Source organism: Rhincodon typus, chromosome 26 (genome assembly GCF_021869965.1).
Source record: "Rhincodon typus isolate 14 chromosome 26, sRhiTyp1.1, whole genome shotgun sequence".
In the NCBI taxonomy this organism is placed as follows: Eukaryota; Metazoa; Chordata; class Chondrichthyes; order Orectolobiformes; family Rhincodontidae; genus Rhincodon; species Rhincodon typus.
Genome location: NC_063357.1, coordinates 43,557,961 through 43,575,880, shown reverse-complemented (window position 1 = coordinate 43,575,880; position 17,920 = coordinate 43,557,961). Strand labels below are relative to the sequence as shown.

Here is a 17,920-nt window from a genome sequence, read left to right as displayed (position 1 = left end):
CATCTCTCACACTCCCACTCCCTGCTTCCTCCTTCCCACCATCTCTCTCACTCCCACTCCCTACTTCCTACCATCTCTTTCACTCTCACTTGCCACATTCCTCATCCAACCTGACTGCTCACTCGGTTTGCTACCTCTGTCCCCGATTCTCCCATTGTGACTGACTGGGAAAACAAGAGGGTTGGGAGAAGAAAGTGTGAGAGGGCCACTGAGTGGGAGGTGCTGGAAGCTGGAAGGAGCGAGTGGGATGGAGTGGAGTTGGTGGAGGGGTGGTTAGTGAGACAGAGAAGCAGGAAGGATGGAAGAGAGCAGGAGTGAGCAAGCAAAACTGTTTACAAAAAAGATCATGCAGCAGCAGTAACAAGTCTGTTCTTTGCATACACACAAAAATCGCATTCAAATCATGCTTCCAGGTAAATTGTCTACAAACCACACTAAAATGAAATTAAATGGAGCTCACTTCAAAGAGAAAACACTTGTATAAATCTAAGATGTTGCTGTTTAATATAATACAAAGAAAGTAACCATTCCACGCAGCTGTTTGAGCTCCTCGCAAACAATCAATTCTTCTATGCTTCTCCCTCCTTTTTATACAGCTTCTCATTTAATAAATCTATGCAACTTGCTTTAAATACTCCTTGTGGGAATGAGTTCCACATTACAATCACTCTTTCTATAATGTTAAAGACTTCTATCAGGTCACCCTTTCTAAAGGAAATATTCTAGCCTGTTCAGTCTCAATTTCAAATAGTTTGGTTGGGTGGGAGATTTAGGTCCAAAAATATGCACATTTTCAATGTGCAAAGCCAGGATCTCATTCCAACCTAACAATTCAACCAATGCTCATCAAAACACTGCTCTCAACAGCATTTATTACAAAACAGATTTTCCTTGCAAATATGACTCTGTCACACTAATTTCATTCAAACAACTTGCCAGATGTGCTGAAAAACTACAAGATGCAAACCTCTTTTAACTGTGGTTTATATAGTTTGCATAAATTGGTGTGTAGGCTAACTTCTGTTCCTCAGAAAAGTTTCATTGCATTGTTGCTATTAGCCACATTGAAGCAGGGGCCCAACAACCTGGCCAAGGTGTTGAAACAATAGCAACACAATGGCGGAGCCGGTTCAAAGCACCAAATGGCCTATTCGTTCCTATTCTCCCGGTTTCTCTGGAGTAAAAATCTGGAATTCTCTCCCCCTCAGAGCTGTGGAGACCAGATCATAAAGTATTTAAATGGGGAGGTAGAGTATTTTGAAATATCGATGACTTGATATGAAAACAAATGGTGCGAAAAGGGAATTGAGGCCATTAATAGATCAACCATGATCTTATCGAACAGCAGGACATGCTTGAGGAGCTGAATGGCATACTCCTACTCTTTATATCTGGCCTCCATGTGACTCTAAACCCACAGAACGGCCAGGCAAACCTTTTGGTTCAAAAGCAATTAGGGATGGGCAACAAATGCTAATGTTTTTCAACAATACCTACATCCCAAAGATTTTTTTTAAATAAAAGGGTTTTTTTAATACAGAGAATGGTTAGGATTCGAATACACTGCATGAGTGTTGTGGAGGGAGATTCAACTGTATTTTTTAGAAGTGAAATAACCAGTAATTATCTCAAGGAGAAAATAACTGCTGGGCTAGAGGAAAACATCAAAACATATGAAAAGTAGAAGCAAAAGTCAGCCACTTGGCCCTTTGAGCCTTCTCCGCCATTCAAAATAATCACAACTGATCATCTTGTTCCCACTTTATCTACGTACACTTTGATCCCTTTAGCTCTAATAACAATACCTAACTCCGTCTTGAAAATATTCAACGTTTCAACCTCAACCGCTATCTATAGCGGAGAATTCTACAGGCTCACCCCTTGCTGGGTGCAGAAATTTCTCCCCAGCTCAGTCATGAATGGCCTACCCTATGCCTTTAGGCTGTCACCCCTGGTTCTGGATTCCTCAGTCATTGGGCACATCCTTTGTGGGTTTATCCTGTCTTGTCATAGATCAGGATAGAATCTCTACAGTGTGGAAACAGGACCTTTGGCCCAACAAGTCCACACCGACCCTCAGAGCATCCCACCCAGACCCATCCACCTATAACTCACCTAATCTGCACATCCCTGAATACTACGGGCAATTTACCATGGCCAAACCACCTAGCCTGCACATGTTTGGACTGTGGGAGGATACTGGAGCACCTGGAGGAACCCACACAGGCACAGGGAGAATATGCAAACTCCACACAGACAGTCACCCGAGGGCGGAATTGAACCCAGGTCCCTGGTGCTGTGAGGCAGTAGTGCTAACCACTGAGCCACCGCATACTCTTAGAATATTATAGGTTTCAATGAGATATCCCCCTCATTCTTCTAAACTCCAGGGAATACAGTCCTAACTGAACCAATGTCTCTTCATATGTCAGTCCTACTATTCCAGGAATCCATCTGGTAAACTTCTGTTGTACTCCCTTCATAGCCAGGACATCCTTCCTCAGATAAGGTGACTAAAACTGCACACAATATCCCAGTTATGGTCTCACCAATTGTACAACCACAGCAAGACATCCCTGCTCCTGTACATCTCATTTCTAACTGAGTGTCCCACTATGGCCCCTAGTTCAAGTTTCCCCACTAGTGCATATATCATCTCAATATTCACCCAAGCCAGCCCCTTCAGAATCTTGCTGGAAAAGCTCAGCAGGTCTGGCAGCACTGTGAAGAAAAACCAGAGTCAACGTTTCGGGTTTGGAGACCCTCCTCAGAACCTGAAATATTAACTCTGATTTCTCTTCACAGACGCTGCCAGACCGGCTGAGCTTTTCCAGGAACTTCTGTTTTTGTTTCTGATTTAGTCCTTTTGGTTTTGTTCCCTTCAGAATCTTGTCTGTTTCAATAAGATCACTCCTCATTCTTCTAAATTACGATGCATGAAAGCCTAATTTGTTTAGCCATTCTAAATTATAATGAATGACAGCCTAATCTCTTGACCAGTTAACGTCAGATTACCTTCCCTAACAGACATTTGCGATTGAAATAGATTTCTTTCTTAAAATGACCATTGATGATAGCTTCATAGTCACCATAATTGAGGCTAGATTTCAAATTCAAATTTTTCTATTAACTGAATTTAAGTTCTGCCAGTTGCCTAGGTAGGATTTGAATCCATGTCGCTAGTGCATTACCCTGGGTCTCTGGATGACTGCTCCAGTGACATTCCAATACATCACCACTTCTCTATGAATCCCTCATGATCCTTTGGTTCCTTTGTCAATCACATAAATCAACATCCTCTGGTTCTTCACCCTTACACCATGGAAATAGATTCTCTAACAAGACCCCTCATGATGGAGTCTCCAGAGCTTTCACTTCTCAAGGCGAATAGCACCAGATTTTTCAATCTAATTGAATTTCTTTATTTCTTGCTGGAACCCCTCTTTTCTGCACCTTCTCTAATGACTTCAAATCCTTCCAAATATGTGCCGCCCACAATTGGGCACAATTCTCCAGTTGAGGCTGCGCCAAATTTTATACAAGTTGGCCATAACTTCCATGCTTCTGTACACTATGCTTCTATTTAAAAAGCCCAGGATCCCACATGCTTTATTGACCAATTTCACTACCTGTCCTGCCACATCAGTAATTTATGCACATGTAATTCCAGCACATCTTTCACAATTTTTGTTTTATATTGCCTCTCCTTGTTAAAACCTTCCAAAATGATGGACTACACTTCTCTGCATTAAATTTTTACCTGCCACACATCACTTTACCAGATTGTCTATGCCCTTTTCAAGTTTTTCACTTCATTTTCTTTACAACTCAATGCTTTGAAATACTGTGTGTCCTGCAAATTTTGAAGTATTTCCCTTGACATCAGAGTCATTTTTATAAGCTAAGAAAATTAGATTAAGAAAAACAAAGGTCTCAGTACCAATCTCTGGAGGACCCCAATTCCTACAAAATAATTAACTAAACTTACCAGCACGTTGTTTCTTGTTATTCAGTCAATGTAAGAGTCAGAGAGATGTACAGCATGGAAAGAGACCCTTTGGTCCAATTCTTCCATGCCAACCTATACATTTTTCCCTCTCACCTTAAATCTATGCGCTCTAGTTTTGGATTCCCCTACCCTGGGAAAAACACCCTGGTTATTCACTCTATCCATGCCCCTCATGATTTTATAAACCTCTATAAAGGTCACCCCTCAGCCTCTGATGCTCCAGGGAAAATAGCCCCAGCCTATTCAGCCTCTCCCTACAGCTCAAACTCTCCAACCTTGCAATATCCTTGTAAACCTTTTCTGCATCTTTTCACGTTTAACACCATCTTTCCTATAGCAGGGAAACCAGAATTAAATGCAGTATTCCAAAAGCGGCCCAAACAATGCCTTGTACAACTGCAACATGACCTCCTAACACCAGTACTCAATGCACTGACCAATAAAGGCAAGCATTCCAAATGCTTTCTCACCATTCATTCTACCTGCGACTCCACTTTCAAGGAATAATACACCTGCACCCCAAGGACTCTTTGTTCAGCAACACTCCCTGCATAAGTCCTGCCCTGATTTGCCTTTCCAAAATTCAACAGTTCACGTTTATCCAAATTAAACTTAACATCTATTCTGTCCGTCCCTTTTATTGCATGGATTTTAAGTTCATTGACAAGCCTATTATGTCACTTTTTATCAAATTCTTTTTGGAAATCCATGTACAACGCCTCATCCGCATTGTATTTATCGACGCCCTGCTCCTTCATCAACATCAGTCCATTTAGTTAAATACCATTTACTAGTAACAAATCCACCCTAACTGTCCTTAACAAATTCACATTTGTTCAAGAGACTGTTAATTTTGTCCCAGTTTATTGTTTCCTAAAGCTTAATACCACAGAATTCAAACAGTTTGGTCTCAATCTTCTTTTAAACAAGCCTGCAGTGTTTGCAAATCTCTAGTCCTCCGGCAACACTCTTGTATCGAAGAATGATTGAAAAATTAAGGGCAGTTCCTTTGGAATTTCCATCCTTAATTCTTAGCAGCCTTGGATGCACCTCCTCGTGACTCATCAATTTTAAGTACAGCCACCTTTCTAAAACCTTCTCAATTAATTTTTAGCCCACCTAATGTCTCAACAACATCCTATTTCACTATGAAAATAGTAGCTTCTACTTCCTTGGCAAAGACAGGTAGATTTTTTTTTAAATTCATTCATGGGATGAGGGCCATCGCTGACCAGGCAGCATTTATTGCCCATCTCTAATTGCCCAGAGGGCAGTTAAGAGTCAACCACATTGCTGTGGGACTGGAGTCACATGTAGTCCAGACCAGGTAAGGATGGCAGTTTCCTTCCCTAAAGGACATTAGTGAACCAGATGGGTTTTTTCCCCGACAATCGGCAATGGATTCACAGTCATCATTAGACTCTTAATTCCAGATATTTATTGAATTCAAATCCCACCATCTGCCATGGGGGGATTCAAACCCAGGTCCCCAGAACATCACCTTGGGTCTCTGGATTAACAGTCCAGCGATAATACTACTAGGCCATCACCTCCCCATTTAATACCTGTGCCGTGCTCAAATCCTCAAGGCAAAAATCCCCTTTTTGTTTCTGACCAGTCCCAGTTCCGCATTTTACCACACTTTTAGTATTACTAGGTCTACAGATTTTCATTTATATTAGCTGCCAATCTCATCTCACATTCCCTCTTTGCCTCTCTTAGACACGGCTCAGTTCCGAATTATATTTTGGAATTACCATTCAAGGCACTTGGTTCCATTCATACTTTGGATATGACTTAAAATAATTGAGCTGTGAACCCATTGTGAAATTATATGGTTACAGCTTTCCACTTGCCAGTTATTTAGGCAAGGTGCAGTTTCTTCTCATTCCTGTATTGCAGTTAAGCACCAATAGGTTACGCCACACGGTAGTGATCTATGCACATACAGTATTTTATCATAGTTTTGAATTGCATTTTTTAGATGGTGGGCAGGCTCTGGACAGAGGAGAGTTACTCACTACGGAATTCCCAAGCTCTAACGTGCTCTTGTAGCCATATTGCGTAATTACGACTGTCCAGTTGAGTTTCTAGTCTTTGATAACTCACAGGGTGTTGATGGTGTGAGATTCAATGATGGTAATATCATTGAATAACATGGGAAGATGGTCAGCTTGTCCCTTGTTTAGGTAGTCATTGCCTGGCATTTCTGTGCCACTTGTCAGCCCAAGCCTGGATGTGGTCCAGGTCTTCTTATATATGGACATGGGCTTCTTCAGGATCTGAGGAGATATGAATGGTGTTGAATACTGGGCAAACATCAGCGATCAGCCCCACTTCTGACCTTATGATGGAGGGAAGTTCATTGATGAAACAACTGAAGATGGTTGAGGCTAGGATACCATCCTGAGAAATTCCAGCAGTGTTGTCCCTGCATTGACACGACGGGCCTCCAACAACCACAACCATCTTCCTTTATGCCAGCTATGATTCCACTAGTAGAGACTTGCTCCTGACTCCCAATGGCTGCTTTGAGGTCAAGTGCGATCATTCACACCTCACTTCTGGAGTTCAGCACCTTTGACCCAGGCTGTGATTATGTCAGGAGCTGGGGGCCCTGGCAGAACCCAAAATATTACCTGAAAATTCTACTTCAACTTGACCCTCTGCACTATGAGAAGTCAAGCAACAGGAATAAAATCAGACCAAAGAAAAAATGCTGGCTTACTTTTGTCTGAACTTTTCATAGAAGTTCCAGAAGAGCTGTAGGTTAAGGTCTGAATAGTCCAGGTTAGGTTTCTGTTTTACCCTCCGCTCTCTCATTTCTGCCTACAGGTGAAGGAAGTACATCAGTTAACTATGAAGCCACTGGGCAGCACAATATAGACCATCAGAACCAAAAATGCCTCATTATATAGAAGGTTCACATCAGTCCTTGCTGGGGTTATGATATTACAATATTATTCGAATGAACAAAAAAAAATCAGAATTGATTTGCTGAAAGCAAATCGCCCTCAAGCAACTTGACTAGGTTCTCTGAAGAAGTTAGTGAGGTGGATGTGCATTTTGACTTGATAAAAGTAGAAAATAGGATAGTCAGGAGAACTAAAGCTGATGACATTAAAAGGGACAGTAGTAATACGGATGTGAAACTGGCTAAGAGAGAGAAAGCAGACAGCAATAGTGAATGGTCACTTTTTGCCCTGAAGGGAATTATACATCCATGTTTTTTAGGGTGTCAGAATTAGGATCACTGCACTTTGACACATATTAATGACATGGATTTTGATATCCAGGGTATATTTCAAAAGTTTCCAGCTGACCTGAAACTTTCAAAAAGCAGAGTGAAAAGTGGTAAAGTGTGTGGAGAGCAGTGACGGACTTTAGGAACATACAGAAATACGCAGACATGACAGATGGTACCTACCACAGAAAAACAAGAGGTGATGCATTTTGGTAGGAAAAATGAGAGACAATATAGATTAAATGACAATTCTAAATGGGGCTCAGGCTTGGCGATTTACATACACAAACCTTTGAAATCAGAAGTTGAGAGGACTATTAAAAATTGTGGATTGTCGATTTTCTAAACAGATGCACAGAATGCAAAAGCAAGGAAGTTATGTCATGCCTTTCAGAATTACTGGTTAGGTCCAGCTAAAGGAATGTGACCACTTTTGAATCCCATTATTTAAGAAGGATGTTGAAACAGAGTGAAGCGAAGATTTACTAAAATGAGGAGGAGGATGCAGAGCGTCAACTACATGGATAAACTACAAAAGCTGGGGTTATTCTGCATACAGCAGACAAACTTAAGATGCCATTGAAGAGATGTTCAAATCATCATCTTATTTTTGATCAATGGAAATATTTAACGCTGGTGGATGGCTCAGCAATGACACAGATCTGAAGTAAACAGCTGAAGAACCGATGGTAAGATGAGCAGAAATATCTTCAGCAGCTAGTTGTTCTGATTCGGAATCCACAGCTTAAAATAGTGGGCACGTTTCAGTCAATTTTCAAAAGGGAAGTGGAAGAAGAAAACATTGTGGGGCAAAAGTGCACAGCAGTGGGTTTATGTGGACTGCTCCTCAGACGAATCAGCACAGGCAGACTACCCATTAACCTTCTCCTGTGCTGCATGAATCTTGGACTCCAAGAGAAAATCTGTCTGGCTAGAATCAATTACAAACAAATGGACAGCCACCCTCTGGGCTGTCATGCAAATAAGTCACAGTGTTGGAGGACACAGAGAGCTGCTGATACTTGGAACCATCACCCGTCCAAGATCAGAATAGTAGAGAAAATTGGAAGGAAGTACAATATCCTTACATCACAGAATTATCACAGTACAGAAGGTGGCCATTTGGTTCATCTGCATTGTCAGTTCTCTGAATGAACAGAGCACAAATGCCATTTTTCTGCCTTTTCTCCATAGCCCTGCACATTTTTTCCTTTCAGATAATAATCCAATTCCCCCAGAATGCCTCAGCACAACCCGCCTTTACCACACTCTCAGGCAGTGCATTCCAGATCCGAACCACTGACTGTATGAAAACATTTCCCCTCATGTCTTCACTGCATGATAGTTTATGAGGAATTTTAAAAATGTATTTTAACATACTGCGTCCTGGGCCAGTTGCTGAATAAAGTAGAGTGTCTTCAACACAAGGGTCTGCCCAGTAACATGACCGCTTGATGCTGTATCAGAGAGAGAGAGACATTCTTGATTGGATGGTCTCAAGTAACCACGAATAGTTAGATGTTTGATGCCAATACGCACATTGTTCTCATCCTCTTGGCGGGGACAGAGAAACTTCACCATCAGATACTGGGGAGAAAAAAATGATTAAGATGGAGCTCAGTCATCGTCAACACAAAACAGTCATTCAACAAAAGCTGCTGAGAAGGCTGATACCATTAAACCTTTGCCCCAGTACAAAGACCTTAACCTATACTATAAAAACTGACTAACAAGGATTATACCAAAACACTTGAACACCCATTTGATGTTCACAAGAAACCCACAGCCATCAAAAATGTCTGGGATGGTCCTGGTTTGGATTTGTCCCCTTTTTACCTCACTTTATTTATTCATGGAATATTGATGTGTGCATGTCAGTGTTGTAGATAGTTCTGGAGCATGTTATTATCTTCACCCAACTCTATTAGATTAAAATCAAAGGTATGTATTATTCTTTTTCCAAATATATTAACAAATAGAAAAAAATGCAGGATTTTTTTATTAATACATGGGATGTGCATTTCCATGTATGGTTTGGTTGCTGGTTTGAACGGTCAGCGGTGGAGGGAGTGAATATTAAGGGTAGTGAGTGGGGTGCTGATCAAGCAAACTGCTTTGTCCTGGAGGGTGCTGAACCTCTTCAGTATTGTTGGAGCTGCACTTTTGTAGGCCAGTGGGGAGTATTCTATCACACTCCTGGCTCTGCCTTGGAGGTGAGAGACAGGCTTTTGAGAGGCAGGAGATCCCAACCTCTGACCGACTCTTGTAGCCGCAGTGATGCTATGGATGGTACAAAATGGTTTCTGGTCAATGGTAACCCACAAGATGTTGAAAGTAGGGGACGTCAATGCTGGTAATGCCTTTAAGTGTCAAGGGTAGCTGGTTAGATTCTCCCTTGTTGAAGATGGTCATTGCTTGGAACTTTCGTGGCACAAATGTCACTCGCCACTTATCTGGATATTGTCCAGGTCTTGCTGCATTTGGACATGAGCTGCTTCAGTATCCGAGGAGCCATGAGTGGTACGGAACATTGCATAATCAGTGAACATCCCTACTTCTGACTTTCTGACGGAGGGAAGGTCATTGACGAAGCAGCTGAAGATGTTTAGGTCTAAGACATGAACCTGAGGAACTCCTCCACAGGTGTCCCAGGATTGACCTCCAATCACCACCTTTGTGGTGGGTATGATTCCCAATAGTGGTGTTTTCCTCCTGATTTCTTTAACTCTAGTTTTGCTAGGGCTCCTTGATGTCACACTCGGTCAAATGCAGCCTTGATGTCAAAGGCAGTGACTCTCAGCTCACCTAAGGAATTTAGCTCTTTTATCCATGTTTGGACGAAGGCTGTAATGAGGTCAGGAGCTGTGTGAGCAGGCTATTACTGTACAAGTGTCACTTGATAGCACTGTTGAATAATCTTTCCGTCACCTCACTGATGATTGCAAGTAGCCTGATAGATTAATAATTCCGGGTTTGGATTTGTCCTGCTTTTTACCTCATTTATTCATTCATGGGATATTGTTGTGTGGATGTCAGTGTTGTGGCTGTACTGGAACTGCAGAAATACACAATCTCTTTAGACTGCACTTTCTAAACTCATGACCACTACCATCAAGAAGGACAAGGGCAGCAACACATGGGAACACCACCAGCTACTCACCATTCTGACTTGGAAATTCCATCAGTATCACCAGGTCAAAATTCTGGAACTCTCTCCCTAATGGCAATATGCGTGTCCCTAAAGCCTGAGGACTGCAATGGTTCAGGGCAACAGCTCACCGCTACCCTGCAAAGGGCACATTGGGATGGCCTATAAAAGTTAGCCTTATCAGCAACGCCCAAAACCATGAAAGAATAAAGGAACAGTGATTAGAGAGTCCAGCAGTTCAAAGAGGCTCACAATCACCCTCGCATGGATCAAAAACAAATGCTGGCCTTGCCAGCAATGTTGACCTTCCTGGAACAAAAAAGTAACAAATAACATGGCAGATGATTTTGACTGAGCTATGATGCCTACAGCCCATTTAAACTATGATTTAGGTTCAGCTGCCAGGGAGTCGCTCAATACAAGTGTCTGTAATAATCCCTGAAACCCTCATTCCCATTACTGACTAGATTAACCGCTGGGAGTAGATTCCACATCCCATTACGCAGGGCAGATACTACAATGACATTTTATGTATTGTTCTGTTACTCTGCTGGTTCAATTAATTAATTTAGAGTTTGTCAGAATAAACTGGCCTTTTGGCTTTAAGTTAAGTTGATAAATTGAAATAAAGATGGAGCTCATTCATAAGACTCAAGTAGTGAAGAGCCAATTTGAAAAAGAAAACATTTCTCCACATAAGCGCACAAGGTGTGTGGCCATTGACTTGTGATTTCTTGGCTCTATTCTGGAACTGTAGTTTTTTTTTTTTTAACTGTTCTGCTCATGCTATACGTTTATCTGTTTGCCTTTTGATCATACTTCCTGTCACCCTTCTCTTCCATCCCTTCCTTGGTTCACTTTCTCTGGCTTCTCCTTTGTGTTTTACTTTCTCTCTTGTACATAATACATTCCACAGGAAATGTCTTCAGGAATTATGGTTTGAATTTAAATATGCAATTACTTGCACTTTGTTTTGACACTACAAAGTAATCTTGTCAAATCTATGCAGTGCTGATAGCAAAGTTCATTCTTTGTGCAACAATCCTTAGTAACCAAGGAAAACATCATTAGTTAAACATCGAAAAAGACGGGCACTTTGGATATGCTGATGTTAAATTGTCCTAGATGCTATTATTTATGTAAGATTTGCTACAGAAATCATTTGTCAGAGAAACGGTTAAGTATATATGATCTTTATCAATGTTTTAAGTCTATTTTGTGTAATAAACATTACTTTTATTTTTCATATTTCAGCACTTTCCATGATCAAGTTAATGGAACTATAAAAATTTGAGACTCTGTCTACGTTAGTACTCTGGATTTATTTGATTTATAGTACACAATAATAAAGTCATGTGCTCAGACACTATCAAGCTACAAGCTAACTTTAAACTTATTCAGTTCCAGAGATATCACTAGAATTCATACACAGTCCAGGACTATCCTTAGCTTCTTGTAAGGCTCATATTTAAACACATTTTCAACTATGATATAAACCAAAAATATCCTGTAGAAATGGGGAATTCATTTATGGCTTTTGGATTTGATGATTTGTAAGTTATTTGTTCAGTGTTTATAGAATTTTTCTCATACCTTAGATTGTAAAAAAAAATTGTAACACAAAGAAATGCTGGCAAGTGAGACTAGTTTTAGTTTGGGAAACTTGGTCAGCACGGATGAGTTGGACGAAAGAGTCTGTTTCCGTGCAGTATCATTCTAGGACTCTATCTATAAATGCAAATAATTATAAAGTCAGTTTGAATTAGTAAAACTAAAAGGGATATCAAATAAAGTTGCAAACAGTTAAACTTCAGAACTTTAATGCCTGACATCGGTGGTGGGCAAGCTGTTGGAGGGAATCCTGAGGGATGGGATTCACATGTATTTGGAAAGGTAAAGACTGATTAGGGATAGTCAACATGGCTTTGTGCATGGGAAATCAAGTCTCACTAACTTGATTGAGTTTTTTGAAGAAGGAACAAAGAAGATTGATGAAGGCAGAGCGGTGCATGTGATCTATTTGGACTTCAGTAAGGCATTCGACAAAGTTCCTCATGGTAGGATGGTTAACAAGGTTAAATCACATGGAATACAGGGAGAAATAGCCGTGGAGATACAGAACTGACTCGAAAGTAAAAGAGGGTGGTGGTGGAGGGTTGCTTTTCAGACTGTAGGCCTGTGACCAGCGGTGTGCCACAAGGCTCGGTGCTTGGTCCACTGTCTTTTGTCATTTGTATAAATGATTTGGATGTGAATGTGGGAGGTATGATTAGTAAGTTTGCAGACGACACCAAAATTAGAGGTGTAGCAGACAGCAAAGAAGGTTACCTCAGAGTACAACAGGATTTGATCAGATGGGTGAATAGGCCAAGGAGTGGCAGTTGGAGTTTAATTTAGATAAATGTGAGGTGCTATATTTTGGAAAGGCAAATCAGGGCAGGACTTGTACACTTAATGGTAAGGTCCTGGGGTGTGTTGCTGAACCAAGAGACCTCGGAGTGCAGGTTCATAGTTCCTTGAAAGTGGAGTCGCAGGTAGGTAGGATAGTGAAGAATGCATTGAGTATGCTTGCCTTTATTGGTCATGGTACGGAATGTACGAGTGTACCTATACGGAGTATAGGTCAAGGTACACGGCTCGGAGGTCATGTTGCAGCTGTACAGGACATTAGTTAGGCAACTTTGGAATACTGCATTCAGTTATGGTCTCCCTGCTAGAGGAAAGATGTTGTGAAACTTGAAAGGGTTCAGAAAGAATTTACAAGGATGTTGCCAGGGTTGGAGGGTTTGAGCTATAGGGAGAGGCTGAATAGGCTGGGGCTATTTTCCCTGGAGCATTAGAGAATGAGGGGGTGACCTTATAGAGGTTTATAAAATCATGAGGGACATGGATAGGGTAAATAGGCAAGGTCTTTTCCCTGGGGTGGGGATGTCCAAAGCTAGAGGGCATGGGTTTAAGGTGAGAGGCGAAAAATATAAAAGGGACCTGAAGGGCAACTTTTTCCACAAAGAGGGTGGTGCTTGTATGGAATCAGCTACCAGAAGTAGTGGTGGAGGCTGGTACAATTACAACATTTTAAAGGTATCTGGATGGGTATATGACTAGGAAGGGTTTCGAGGGATATGGGCCAAATGCTACCAAATGGGACTAGATTAATTTAGGATATCTGATTGGCACGGACGAGTTGGGCCAAAGGGTCTGTTTCCATGCTGTATATCTCTAATAGTCTATGACTGTACTGTCTTGTTTGGTCGTTGATGGTTACACAGTGTCTGCAAGACAGATGAGAAACCTCATCAGATTTACTAAAATATGTAATTGTGCGTTTATTGCAGGCACAGTCAAATTCAAGTCGCATTTGAAAAGTAACTGCCTAACAGTATAGCAGCTGTATGTCCCACACCACTGTCTAAATCATCTGGAAGATTTCTGCAAACAAAAAGCAGGGAGCAAGCACTCAAACAGCAAGTCAAAAAACTTTGTTATAATTTGCAGAAGGCTGTGTTTGCTGAAATAATCACTACACAGATGCCATCTACTGGCACCAACTGGAACGACAAGAGCCAATAATTAAAATCGTTTACTAATCACAGGAGACGCACAGCTATCTTCAATAACTGCAATCTTTCAAGTTTACAGCAGACTTTCTACCAAAATTTATACGATACAAATTGAAAGCATAAAGCTGCACAATACATGAAGAAAACTGAGTGCATGAAATTTACTGATAACATTAGAAAAACCGCATTACTAGTTCCTCAACAACTCTAACATCAGCCTCCCAAATCCAGCAAAGACCTAAACTCACCAACAAACTCAGCCCAATACCCCTGCTACCACAATGCTGTGAGGTAGTACAGCACCTCAAGGCAGAAGGGGAGAACATCGAATGAGTGGGCTAGGCAGGCTTTCAATGAGGAAGAAGCACAAGATCAGTCCTCGCATTACCGCCTCACATTGAAAAGGTTCTCAAAGGTACGTCCAAACAGGGTCAAGATTCCGATACCTGACTCCAGCGTACAGTACAGTACAATGTTTACTTCCTGTTCCTGAGGCAGCTCGATGGTGTGTATGCATGCTTACATGCCCATGCTCCCTGGGCATGACAGACGTCTGAAACGAGTGGCACGTTCTCAATGTTTTACGGTCCTGTTTGGCTGGTCTCGGGCAAGAGATTCCCATGTTAGCGGGGATATACAGCATTCCTTCAATTTTAATTTGAGAATGTACTTGAAATGATTCCTCTGACCTCCCAATTCAACTTGTGTTCAACAAGTGTTTGGTTTGCATACCAATGATCTACCTTCAACCCAGTCCCAGAAAAGGATCTATGCAGACAACGTCTGTTGGCACACTGACTGTCCATAGCTGGGTGTCCCCCTAAATCCTGACGGTTGCAATGGTTCAAGGCAACAGTTCACCGCTACCTGGTAAAGGCCAAGTTGGGATGGCCTGTAAATGCTAGCCTCACCATCATTGTCCAAACCCATGAAAGAATAAAGGAACAGTGATGAGAGAGTCCAGCGGTTCAAGAAGGCAGCTCACAATCACCCTCAAGGATGAACAACAAATGCTGGCGGTGCCAGCAACTTTGACCTCCCTAGAACAAAAAAAATTAAACAATCATATTGCAAAGCTGGTCAACTACTTCAAGACATGTGGCATTTCATTAAACAGCAGTCAAAAAGTCTTTTGTACACTCCAATATTATAATACCAGCACTCAGACAGAACTGAACATCACCCTAGATTGATAAGGACTGAAACATAACCTCTAACATTTATTTCAGATTTGTCACCATTGCAGATAGTACCTTGAGACTGCAGTAAAAATTAAAATCCACAATAACTTCCTCAGTAACTCTGGCCGATTCCTAACAGGGATCACAGGATGAGACCCTAAGTGCCTCTTACTCTACTCTTGCCACTACGTATTCAACTGCAGAATACTGTACCCATGTATGGCACCTATCTGCTCACATCACAAGTACCAAATGTGCAACTCAACTATGGACAAAGCAGGTATCTTTGTACAAATCAGCTCCCCAGCTCCCAATTCTGAGCAACATTCATGCCTCCCTCCCTACCTCCACTCCAGAATTATTGCAACATGCATGCCACTAAGAAGGTCTACTTGATCCCAGATTGTCCTTACTCAAAGACCTCAAACCAGATGTGGAAATTTGTTCCTCAAACCACCCACAATGGCTAGACCCAAGGAGTAACAGTTTCAAGGAGAGTTCATTGAATAAAAGTGACAGCGGTTTAAATAACTCCATCTAATTAGTGTCAAAGCTCGTGCTCCCTTCCATGAGCATACACACACTAAATAAACTAAACACAATAACTCAACTACACAAACTCCACACAATCAAAATTTCAGTTCTTATGCAAACACTGAAGAAAGTGAGTCGGTCCTTCATTACCTTGCTGATTCGGCAGGTCTGTAATTTTACTTCTGTCTCATTCCATTCATCCTCTAGTTCAAACCAGCCAACAGGTTTATCCCCATCCAGGTCAGTACTACGGCCACTGTGCCTGATGTAGATAGATGCAAATAACCATTCATTATTAAACTAAATAACATGCAACTTCCAAGATGACTGCAACAGTATTTGCCCCTAAATGAAGAGATTAATATTTTCTTACAATGAACTGTACTGACTAAAAGATAACAGAGCTTTTGGCACGTTAATAACACCCAATGTCTAAATATTACGGATTGAGGACTGGTTACCTATCAGGAAATGAAGTGTAGACACAAAGGAATCATTTTCATATTGGCATAAATGAATTGTTTATGCTCTTTATAAAATGATTTTAGGAAGGAACTAAATGTACAGCTGCTAAATTTGTACATGCCACAAAGATAAGTAGGAAAATAAGCTGTGAAAAAGACATGTGGAGATTGCAAAGTGATATAGATCGGCTAAGTGAGTGGGCATAAAATTGGCAGATGGGAGCACTGTTTGGGAAAATGAGATTTTGTCTGTATTGGGAAGAAAGAGAAAAGCAGCATATTATTGCAGAGAGATTGCAGAACAGAAGTGCCCAGATACATGAAAAACAACATTTGAATGGTACAGCAAGCGATGAAGAAGGCAAACTGAATGCCGTTGTTATTGTAAGAGAATTGTGAATACAAGTAGGGATATTTTACGACAGCAGTACAGAGCTTTGGTGAGACTACATCAACAGTACCATGTACAGTTTTGTTTTGAAAAGAATAGAAATAATGGTGTTAAAAACAGTTCAGAGAAGGTTCACTCGAGTCATTCATGGGATGAGGGTGTTGACTCATAAGCAAAGGTTAGACAGGCTGGGCCTGCATTCATTGGACCTAAGAAGAGAGAGGTGATCTTACTGAAGCATACAAGATCCTGAGAGGACTTGATAGTGTGAATGCTGTGGGGATGTTTTAGGAGATACTAGCACTAAGGGAACACAGTTGAAAAATAAGGGGTTTCCTATTTAAGATGAGATAAGAAGATACATATGAATGCACAATATGGAAATGATAGGCTCCAATGAATCTATTCCATAATGACCTTGTGATTAAGTGCTGTTCTATCATTTATATCACCACAGGTGTCAAAAATGTCATCAGGACAACTGGACAAATTCTCAGAACAGTTTCTGTAATTGGATTTTAATGTAGATTGTTGGTTTCAGACAAAGTAAACACTAATTATTAGATGCTTGAAACAATCTCCAGTGCACATATGTAGCATCATTAATACATTCATCATGAAGAGAATAAGATTTGAGAAACGTTTGCACAATTACATCTGCCAGAGTCACTCAAGTAACAAATACAGACTCACCCATATTCAATAAAACCTTTAACCCAAACTGAAACAGAAAATGCTGGAGACACTCAGCAGGTCTGGCAGCATCTGAGCAGAAAAGAAACAGTTAACGTTTTGAGATGGTATGAAGAAGTGACATATCAAACTTGAAACGTTAACTCTATTTCTCTGTCCATAGATGCTGCTAGACCTGATGAGTTTCGCCAGCATTCTCTCTTTTTATTTCAGATTTCCAGCATCTGCAGTATTTTTATTGTTGTTTAAATTAAATAGTTACTTTATTGCAGCAACTACCTAAATTTCACGCAGCTCATGCAACAAGGATCTAGTATCACAGCACAGGCATGTGTAAAACTCAACTAGAAAACATTCACATGGTACTTTTTTGTTTTCATTACCTACTCAATTTGAGAAACTGTGGAAACACAGTCTGTGATCTAAATTAGTTTGTGAATTTGATGCTTGCCTCACCTTTCCCGCACAAACTGCCGGAATTCTTGCAACTTCCACTTATTGTATTTTTCAAACCTCTGGAAATGTTTCTCGGCATCAAATGTTTCCGACTCATCATTATATGCAAAGATTAAACCACATTTGGCTCCTTTAGCTCCATTGTGCACCTGAGTAAAGCACAGAAAGAAAAACAACACGAACAGGCCAGTTGAACAGACTGCTCCTTAGGCAGCCAGATCAGGCATGAATGGAGATAAC

At 41.0% G+C, this 17,920-nt stretch overlaps 1 protein-coding gene across 1 annotated transcript in view; it reads right to left on the bottom strand.

Annotated features, from left to right (window-relative positions):
* Positions 1-17,920, bottom strand: part of zzef1 (zinc finger, ZZ-type with EF hand domain 1) — a 190,136-nt gene that overhangs the window by 119,689 nt on the left and 52,527 nt on the right. The window contains exons 11-14 of the mRNA XM_048612408.1: positions 17,681-17,829; positions 15,827-15,938; positions 8,634-8,840; positions 6,738-6,838 (exon numbers count right to left, since the gene is read on the bottom strand). Coding sequence (XP_048468365.1) covers positions 6,738-6,838; positions 8,634-8,840; positions 15,827-15,938; positions 17,681-17,829 — 569 coding nt within the window. The remainder of the gene's footprint in view (positions 1-6,737; positions 6,839-8,633; positions 8,841-15,826; positions 15,939-17,680; positions 17,830-17,920) is intronic.